Source organism: Scardinius erythrophthalmus (genome assembly GCF_964197995.2).
Source record: "Scardinius erythrophthalmus genome assembly, chromosome: 25".
Taxonomy (NCBI): Eukaryota; Metazoa; Chordata; class Actinopteri; order Cypriniformes; family Leuciscidae; genus Scardinius; species Scardinius erythrophthalmus.
Window position 1 is genome coordinate 3,039,544 of NC_138245.1, and position 11,323 is coordinate 3,050,866.

Consider the following 11,323-nt stretch of genomic DNA (forward strand, 5'->3'; position numbering starts at 1 on the left):
TGGATCAAAAATGCAGTCAAAACAGTAACATTGAGAAATATTGCAAATTAAAAAAGCTGTTTTCTATTTCAGTTAAAAAAGCTGTTTTCAGCATCATCACTCCAGTCTTCAGTGTCACATGATCCTTCAGAAATCACTCTAATATGATGATTTGCTCTTTAAGAAACATTTCTGATTATTATCAATGTTGAAAACAGTTGTGCACTTCATATTTTTCGTCATACATTTAATTGATCAGGATTCTTAGATGAATAAAAAAAATAGAATCTTTTGTAACATTTTAAATGTCTTTACTGTCACTTTTGACCAATTTAATGCAGCCTTGATTAATAGTATTCATTTTTTTAAAAAAAGTATTTTGGCTATAATTTGATAATGCTGTGTGGAACTGTTTAACACACCAAATACAACTTTTTCTGTAAAAATAATCCACAGATTTCCCCCATGATTGTTTATAAAATTCATTTATTTATTTATCTATCATTTTATTGATGTGCTATATAACATATCAGGATATTGTAGATCCATAAGCCCTACACTGTAAAAAATGATGAAGTCATGGCAACTTATGTTTTTACATTATTTTAACTCGTACTTTATTTTATTTTTTAATGTTATACAAGATTCAACTTGTTTTTTTTTAAGTCAGTTTAATATCATTTACGTTTAAATGACTGTTACAACCAAGTTGATAATACTTGAAAATGTATTAAGTTTTTAAGTTGATATAGGTCAAAGGTTTTTTAACAGTGTAGTATTTTGTATTTTATATTATATCAAATGTCTCAGTGAAATGACAGGTCTTGTGTGTGGTGTCCTGTAGGGGGTGTGTGTGAGTCCATAACACACACACCTTGTCTGCAGCCGACAGTCTCGTCCAGGGCTTGTCTGCTCTCCTGTCGTAATCCTGAGCTTTGGCCACTTCCACATAATCACTGAAACGGATCAGGATCTTCCGGTCCCGCAGCTCGTCCACAGTGGGCCGCTGGTTGAGCTGGAAACACACGAGAAGGAGAGAGGTTTAGTCAATGAACACTGTCAACAAATGATGAGCTGCATGTTTCAATCTGTTGAAAAGCCAACAAAAGACACAGTCTACAGGCAGACTCACGATGAACTCATTTACTCAATTAGGTCATTAATATATACATTTATTTATTTACCATTGGTGTCTTTTTTCATTCTGTTCCTACAAAGCCTCTCGAGGTTTAGTTTCAATGATTTTACCACATTAAGGGGTTTGTGTCACTTTTGGCTTTAATAAACATTAATCAATGCTTTTCAATTAACTTCAGCGTTTGTGGAATGCAATATTTGCAGAGTGGAGGTATTTGTGATTTTTCTCTCAAGAATTGTAATCTTGTCCAATTATTATCAATAATATTCTTAAAAAAAAAATTTATAGGGTGACATAGGGAGTTTCTAGGTTCATGAGCCACTGCTGCACATGAGTGACTGATATTACAGCAGTAAAAGTGTTTTTTCTTCAATAGCAGACTATGAGTGTAAACTACATATGACAACAGAGCCGATGTGTGTGTGTGTGTGTGTATGTGTCTCTGTCAGGATTCACATACCTTTCTGTTCAGCCTTTGTTTGATTTCTCTTCTCTCCTCTTGTTCTGTCTGGTCATTCCTCTCTGCAAATCCAACAACAACAAAAAAAACACACCCATGAGAGGAAGCACACACGCCGTCCACAGAGGTACAGACAGATTAAGTTAATCCAGCGCACCACATGAAGAGCACGGTTCACTCAACCTCACTGGTGTACTAGAGTATCAGTCTCTTTAAGCTATTAGATTCTCTTAAAGGTGCAGTAAGCGATTTCTGAGAAACACAGTTGAAACTGGATGGGACCGAACGCCACACAACACACTTGTAGCCAATCAACATTAGGGGATGTGTCCAATCATAATAAGGGAGGAGAGAGAGAGGGAGATTTGAAGAAAGACTGTAGAAAGAGAAATGGCTGAGAGACATTACAAAAGAGAAAAGGCCAGAGGAATATCAGAAAGGGTTATGATCAGCGTTAATATTAGAAAAGCTTTCCAGCGGGAAGACCTGAACACCGAGTAACACTGGTTTTGCTATGATACACAGAACCAAGATAAGCTGTTGTTGTGAACAATGCAATGAATGGAGGGGTGTGTTTGTTTGGGTTGAGTTCAAATATGAAGTGTTTCTCAGAAATCGCTTACTGCACTTTTAATTCAAATGTCAGTATATATTATATTAAAAAATGTATATATAAATTTTTTTTAAATTAACATTATTAAACCAATATTTTTTTTTTCTGGTTTCCACGTCAAACTCTGGTGAACATCTGTGTCGACAGCTGTCCTGAAGACCTTCGTTTGATAGGCTTTATTCTTTCACAGTGCAGGATAACATTGTTCCCTTATATCTCCCTCTATCAAATATGTGGATTATCAGAATCTGTGTTGCGGAGGACTTAACAGACGCACGTGTTGATCCGGTATGATTAAACTACGGTAAACCACTTCAGAAAACACTTTTAATGTTCCAGTTCTTTAGGACACTCTGCTCGTTGCTCGTCCTTGCTTTGACTCTTAAAAATAAAGGTTATTTTTTGGCATTGATGGTTCCGTGTGGAACATTTACCGTTGTTATTTATTGTGGAAAAAGGTTCTTTAGAATATCACAACTTTAAGAAAATGTTTATTTCGTCGTTAGCTCTGTATTTTACAGTCCTGTTCCGCATGTACACACTGTGCACTTATTATAGTAATTACAATAACTAGGTACTAACCCTAAACCTAACCTGTAGTTACCTTCGGGTACCCAGTACTCACTCGGATAACTACACATAAATGCACGTACTGTAGAATAAAATGCAAGCAGAATGTTGTGTGTGAACTTCTGTTCTTGCCTGGAATGGCAGCTGTGTGAGAGTGTGTGTCAGCACAGATACACACAGGTGCCGAGGCTCCGCTGAATAAACAAGACCCAGCACAAGTGTGCAAGGTTTGTCAAATTCCATTTACACTCAGAAAGAAAAGCCGAAACAGAAAATAGATTCTCAAAGGTTTTTTTTCTTCTTCTTATAAAGATCATAAAGAATTACTAATAACTGAGTCTGATTTATATTTATTCTTATTTTTATTTATTTTGTTTACCTACTGTATGTTCTTAGAAATCTTAAAATAGGGGTTGTAAGCTTTAGTTAATTTGGTTTGTGTATGATCATCATAGGGTATATCATGTTTTAGTTAATATATTAAAGGTTATAGAATGCTTTAGTGAAAGTTTTTGTTTTATGAATGTAGTAAGGTATAGATTGATGTAAATAATTATTAATTCATCAAAAAAGCTATTATAAAGCAGTTAAATAAGCTGGGTTTCTGATCATGTGTAAATCTGTGTAAGAGTCTGTAATCACTGATATTATTGTGTCGAGCTCCAGACAGATAATCTCTTTATTCCAAATTACTCTGATCTAAACATGTATAGCCTCATGCTGTTCATTAGATTTATATGGAATATGTGTAGCTCAAATTCATTTGTCACACTGGAGGACTGTTTAAGGGAACTGAAAAAAAAAAAAAAAAATTTGATTAAATTCAAAATTCAAAACTAAATAAAAAAAGTGACCAGTTACTGCATACAATTTAAGATTTATTTCTACACTCCAATTTTTTTCAAGATTTACAATTTTGAATAATTCTTAAAATTAAATTTAAACATGTCTGACCCTTTTTTTTACTCATTGTTTACTTCATATTTTATACTCATTAAAAAAATCTTAATTCATAAAGTGAGTAAGGATTATTTAATTCAATTTGATGGAATTTTACTATAAATTGAAATGCATAAATCTTGATCTTGGTTATTTGACCTAACTCCTAAAAATGACTTTTGTGGTCTATCCTAATCCAGTCAAGCAGTTTTGTTGAATACAACCAGTTCATTTATAGACATGGCCACATGAAGTAGATCTAAAATTTGACCTGACAGAATTGCTACTGTAAATAAAAATATAGGCTACACTTTTCTTTTAAACATAGAGTAGTATATCTGAATTTTGAACACGCAGGTAACACACATTATTGCAAAGTGTGACTATAACAATAACAAAAACACAGACAAAATTCATTAAAAGTAAAAAATCCATGGGAAAGAAAATAGTTTGTGTAGTGTTCGTCTCTCATCTGACAGGTGTGATACTCACGTTTGAGGATGTTTCTGCTCTCCAGCTCTTCCACTGCTGGTCTCTGACTCAATCTCCTGCGGAAAAACACCAAAATCACGTTCTGGACCATTTTCGCGCAATCTCCAAAAGTGTCTGTGCCAGTCTGTGATCAGTGAGCGTCAGTGGGGATCCCGCGACCCGCGCATGTTACAGGCGAACCCTGCGTCCCATCTCGCGTCTAAACATCGCCGAGGATCATCGCATCTAAAGCTCGCACACCTCCACATTTAGTATTATCTGTGCTGGAAACTCCCTGCTTTCACGGAACAAACCGAACGGCACTTGTTCATGGGTGCGCGCGTGCTACACGAAAGCCTCATCGACGAAGAAACAAGTAGAAAGTGACGGGTTGTATTAAAAGGTAATAGAAAAGAGTGAAAAAGAGACAGAGATGAGCATCTGGTCCTGAGTTCTCCGAAGTCTCGGAGTGGTGTGATCCTGGAGATCCTTCACGCATCATCATTTATAAAGGGGGCGGCGCGTGCGGGAGAGATTCCTGCAGGAATATGCTGCAGTCAGGGAAAATACAACCTCTGATGGATGCTTTAATATCCACACACATCTATGCTGATTTCGACAGAACAAAGGAGAGATATAGAGCGATAAAGCAAAACAATTCCACTGCAACAGGACGCTATTGTTCGAAGGGAGAAGGATCGTTCACTCTGGATAGTCAATCTGTTTCTGAACGACGCGGTCGAGAGACGTGTTGGGCGGGGCTTTCATATTCATAAGAAAACATGCATGTAAATTATATAATCCTTCAACTTATTTCAGCAATAATGCGTTTTTTAATATTTAAAAGCTTCTCAACAACTTCTGAATACTATAGATGGGGATACTTTCAAGGGATTGGCTCATGGCAAACCCTACAGCATAACAGCAAAAATGTCATGTGTTTGACAGCTGATCAAATACACTCTCAATGCATATCATTTACACAGTCTAAAATTAATCATTTAATTTGGTTTGAATCAGCATTAGCATATCACCACACGTTTGTCTATGTATGAGAGGTCTCAAAACAAGAAACATCAATGCAGTCTGAACAGAATTGTAGTCAAAAGCATCCGGAAGGAACGGATGGTGTTGTGCTCATCCACGCAGTAAGTTGTGATGGTGTTAAAAAGAAATGGTTTTGACACATCTGTTGCATATGAAACAAGACTGATCTTGTGTTGTCAAATTGTGCTGCTCGGTTAACAATGATAATAGTCCTCGCGTTGAAATCTCTGGGACATTGGAGCTCTAGGACTACTAGTTTCACATCACTTCTTGACTGATAGATTCACATGACAGCTGTGTATTCTCTGTTCGCCCACTAGAATCGTCACATCAGAACATGACGCCATAAATCATAAACAGCAGACTTCATAAACACAAACTGCTGTTACAGTTTTTCTCAGTCGCTTTGGTGCATTTCTCACATCACTATTTACATTTGCACAACAGTTAGTTCAACCTCCACAACATTTAGTAATTTGTGCACATCATAGTAGCAGTTTCTCATTCCTTCCAACAAATTTCAAATGCTTTTGGACATGCATCAATTGCTTTCATACAACTCTCTGCTGTTTTATAACATTATCATTTGCTTATGTCATGTCAGTCAAAATTAACTATACAGTACTTGTGAATGCTGAATAGTCATTCCATATAAAACTAATAGTCCTCATTTCATTGCTTGAGTCATTACATACAAAAATGTTGAACTAGTTGTCAAAATCTGTCAAGCAAATTTTACAATTTTTTTAAATTTTTTTGAAAATGTCTCCTAAATTGAACAATTTCTCTCAGGTGAATCTCAGCTTTCACTGATGAGGAACATCTGGATGTGTATGAATGATTACAGTACGATGTATGTTGTATGTTCAGTTCCAATATGTACTGCAATATTGTGTACAGTTGTGCGCAGCTCTACCCAAAGGGAGTTTATTTTTGTTGTAAATAAGGGTGTATTTTTTTTTCTTTTGCACAATGCTGTGAACAAATTACTGTAGAACTGCAAAGAGCATATGCAGTAAAAATTTGAAAATATTCAGTGTCTTGTACTCAGTTACCTCACTACAGTAAATACAGTAATGTGTAACTTTACTGTATTTTTCAAATGGCTGTGCAAATAGTATATAGTGCTGTCTTGAGCATTTTCAGGTAGTGTCACCAAGATCTGACTTTTTTGCATTGGAAAACATTTACAGAGTAAACTGTCATAATGAGAACATGACAAAGCCATTTGACTATCTTGTTCATAAACAATGGTGTCAGGACTTTTCATCTTGATAACACTGACACTTTCATTGACATGAATACTTGCTTTTGAGGAATGAGCTATCCATTTTGAGCAAGTGACACACTTTTGAAGGTTATCAACTAGGTTTTGCAGTTTGTACTAATTGTTTTGAGAACTGCATTAACTGTTGTGCAAATGTAAATAGTGATGTGAGAAATGCACCAAGGCGACCGAGAAAAACTGTAAAAAATGCAGTTCCAAATAAGAGATGGATATTTTTAAATCCTGCCCGATTGGCCCCGATCCTGGAAATATTATCTGTGGGAAGATTAAACCGAGCCATGCGGGCCGGAAGCTCAGCTGAGCTGTGATAACAGATTCACTGAAGCCTTTAAAGTCAACATGAAATCAAAATTGACTATTCTTTTTTTTATAGACTATAGCATTGTTTATTACAAATGATTTCTTTGTGCACCTCATAATCTTGAATCAGAATTACTTCCTCTCAATTCCCCAATCAATTCCCCACGGACAAAATCAAGCCTCACCCTACATTTGTTCTTGTTTGAGAAGCCGTTTCACTCGGATATACGGCACAATAGGGAAGACATGACAAGTGCAACTTCTGTTTCATGCCGACTAAAAATGAAACGATTTCAACATTTACTTATACATTACTAAAATAAAACTTTCTATGGCTCAGAGGTTGCTTTGCTCCTGTCAGAGATAAAAAAAACACCTTCCACTCGAACTACATTTAGTGTACACATGAAATCAATGCTTCCTATATGAAACTAACAGACTATAAAATAGGATGTGGAAAAAGTTTTTTTACTACAACATCTCAAAAGGCATTTTGTTCTTTTGAATACAGAACGCTCTGCAAGTTGCAACCCTTCTCATTCAGACACACAAACGCCCCAAACCCTGGGGTCTCGCTCCTTCCTCCACTTATGAAACATGAGGGATTGATGTACATTAAGTGACCCAGCGATGTGTCAGAGCGATCAGCGGTTTGCAGGAACAGCTCCTGATGTGAGTGTCAGTGAGTGTTCGTGAGTCAGCCTGGATCTCACTGGATGTCATTGCTCACTGAGATGTGTTTAAATGCCCGAGCCTCGTCCCGGTCCAGCCAGCGCGCTGAAGGGCTTTCAGACAGCATGGGTGGCCATTATGGCTTTGATTGATGGCCAAGTGTGTCTAGGACACCCTGAGGGACAAGGATGCCAGGGATCATTATAGAAGTTTACATCCATGCTTAAGAATGGTTTGAGCATTTATGTAACTTCCGGGGTGCTTCTTCCAGTGTCGTTTGGATTCCTGACTGCATGTTAAAAATGAGATGTACTAGACAGATGAAGGAACCGAAATTTTGTCTGTGCTGGAAAAAAATTTGGTGTATAAACAATTTCACTCAGAAATTTCACAAATAATTGCAAAGAATGGGCAAGTAGCACACTGAATTAAATGTGAAACTTTGAAGTAGATAGACTGAAATAGTATTTTCTTGTAAAATGTACTGACAAATTGATTTAGATAGATAGATAGATAGATAGATAGATAGATAGATAGATAGATAGATAGATAGATAGATAGATAGATAGATAGATAGACAAATAGATAGATAGATAGATAGATAGATAGATAGATAGATAGATAGATAGATAGATAGATAGATAGATAGATAGATAGATAGATAGATAGATAGATAGATAGATAGATAGATAGATAGATAGACGTTCAAATAGATAGATAGATAGATAGATAGATAGATAGATAGATAGATAGATAGATAGATAGATAGATAGATAGATAGATAGATAGGTAGACAGACGTTCAAATAGATAGATAGATAGATAGATAGATAGATAGATAGATAGATAGATAGATAGATAGATAGATAGATAGATAGATAGATAGATAGATAGACAAATAGATAGATAGACAGATAGACGTTCAAATAGATAGATAGATAGATAGATAGATAGATAGATAGATAGATAGATAGATAGATAGATAGATAGATAGATAGATAGATAGATAGATAGATAGATAGATAAATAGATAGATAGATAGACAAATAGATAGATAGATAGATAGATAGATAGATAGATAGATAGATAGATAGATAGATAGATAGATAGATAGATAGATAGATAGATAGATAGATAGATAGATAGATAGGTAGACAGACGTTCAAATAGATAGATAGATAGATAGATAGATAGATAGATAGATAGATAGATAGATAGATAGATAGATAGATAGATAGATAGATAGATAGATAGATAGATAGATAGACCTTCAAATAGATAGATAGATAGATAGATAGATAGATAGATAGATAGATAGATAGATAGATAGATAGATAGATAGATAGATAGATAGATAGATAGATAGATAGATAGATAGATAGATAGATAGATAGACGTTCAAATAGATAGATAGATAGATAGATAGATAGATAGATAGATAGATAGATAGATAGATAGATAGATAGATAGATAGATAGATAGATAGATAGATAGATAGATAGATAGATAGATAGATAGATAGATAGATAGATAGATAGATAGACCTTCAAATAGATAGATAGATAGATAGATAGATAGATAGATAGATAGATAGATAGATAGATAGATAGATAGATAGATAGATAGATAGATAGATAGATAGATAGATAGATAGATAGATAGATAGATAGATAGATAGATAGACGTTCAAATAGATAGATAGATAGATAGATAGATAGATAGATAGATAGATAGATAGATAGATAGATAGATAGATAGATAGATAGATAGATAGATAGATAGATAGATAGATAGATAGATAGATAGATAGATAGATAGATAGATAGATAGATAGATAGACAGACGTTCAAATAGATAGATAGATAGATAGATAGATAGATAGATAGATAGATAGATAGATAGATAGATAGATAGATAGATAGATAGATAGATAGATAGATAGATAGATAGATAGATAGATAGATAGATCTACCCCGCAAGATTACTGTTATAAACATGAGCCTCGTCTGAAACGCAAAGGGGGTGGTGTTGCTGTAATCTATAGTAATAGTTTCAAAACCACTAAGAAATCAAGTTTTAAATATAATTCTTTTGAAGCATTGGTGCTTAATGTAAAAATATATAGTGTAAACGATAAATCACGTTTGAGATTTGTGCTGGCTACTGTATACAGGCCACCAGGGCACCATACAGACTTTATCAAAGAATTTGCGGACTTTCTATCAGAATTAATATTGACTGCAGATAAAGTACTAATTGTTGGTGATTTTAATATACACATCGATAATGAAAAAGATGCATTGGGATTGGCATTTAAAGACATTGTAAATTCAATTGGAGTTAGACAACACGTGTCAGGACCTACTCATCGTCGTAATCATACTCTAGATCTAATATTATCACACGGAATAGATGTGGATGCCGTTGAAATTCTGCAGCAGAGCGATGACATCTCAGATCATTATCTAGTCTCGTGTAATTTGCATTTAGCCAAGGCTGCAAAGCCGACTCCGTGTTTCAAATATGTGAGACCTATCACTTCTGCTACTAAAGATTGCTTTATTAATAATCTTCCTAATCAGTTTCATCATCTCAGCATCTCAGATAGCTTAGAAGAACTAGATATTACAACAGAAACGTTTAACTCTCTCTTTTCCAGCACTTTAGACACAGTTGCTCCGTTGCGCTTAAAGAAGATTAAAGAAAATAGTCCAACGCCGTGGTACAACGAGCACACTCGGGCCCTTAAGAGAGCAGCCAGAAAAATGGAGCGCAACTGGAAGAAAACAAAACTAGAGGTATTTCGCATTTCATGGAAAGAGAGCTCAATTACTTACAGAGAGGCTTTAAAAGCTGCTAGATCTGCTTATTTTTCAACCCTATTAGAAGAAAATAAACATAATCCTAGGTATTTATTTGAAACGGTGGCTAAACTAACGAAAAATAAAGCTTCAAGCACCGAAGTTTCCAAGCAACACAGCAGTAATGACTTTATGAACTTCTTCACTTATAAGATTGATAATATCAGGGACAAAATTATAACTATGCAACCGTCTACTACAGTATCGCATCAGGCAGTGCATTGTAGTCTCCCTGAGGAAAAATTTGATTCATTCGTTGCTATAGGAGAGGAAGAATTTACTAAACTCATTAAATCATCTAAATCTACAACATGTATGTTAGACCCTATACCGACTAAGCTACTGAAAGAAATACTTCCAGAGGTCATAGATCCTCTTCTTAATATCATTAATTCGTCTTTGTCTCTAGGATACGTACCAAAAAACTTTAAGCTGGCTTTGATTAAACCGCTTGTTAAAAAAACGCAACTTGATCCTTCAGAATTAGTCAATTACAGGCCGATCTCGAATCTACCTTTTCTGTCAAAGATATTAGAAAAGGCAGTATCCTCACAACTGTGTTCCTTTCTTGAAAGAAATGATATCTGCGAGGATTTCCAGTCCGGATTTAGACCGTACCATAGTACCGAAACAGCTCTCGTTAGAGTCACAAATGATTTGCTCTTATCATCCGATCGTGGTTGTATCTCTCTATTAGTGTTACTCGATCTTAGCGCTGCATTTGACACCATCGACCACAACGTTCTTTTAAATAGATTAGAACATTATGTTGGCATTACAGGAAATGCACTAGCATGGTTTAAATCATACTTATCTGACCGTTATCAGTTTGTAGCAGTAAATGATGAGATGTCTCATCGATCACAGGTTAAGTATGGCGTACCACAAGGCTCAGTATTAGGACCGCTGCTGTTCACTCTGTACATGCTACCCTTAGGAGATATCATTAGGAAACATGGAATTAGCTTTCACTGTTATGCTGACGA

General features: G+C 35.3%; 1 protein-coding gene across 1 annotated transcript in view; it reads right to left on the minus strand.

Annotated features, from left to right (window-relative positions):
• LOC308685531 (phosphatase and actin regulator 4-like) overlaps positions 1-4,691 on the minus strand; it is a 5,983-nt gene extending 1,292 nt beyond the window's left edge. Inside the window, exons 1-3 of the mRNA XM_081357373.1 lie at positions 4,192-4,691; positions 1,578-1,639; positions 854-994 (exon numbers count right to left, since the gene is read on the minus strand). Coding sequence (XP_081213499.1) covers positions 854-994; positions 1,578-1,639; positions 4,192-4,282 — 294 coding nt within the window. The 5' untranslated portion in view covers positions 4,283-4,691. The remainder of the gene's footprint in view (positions 1-853; positions 995-1,577; positions 1,640-4,191) is intronic.
• Positions 4,692-11,323: the final 6,632 nt, after the last annotated feature.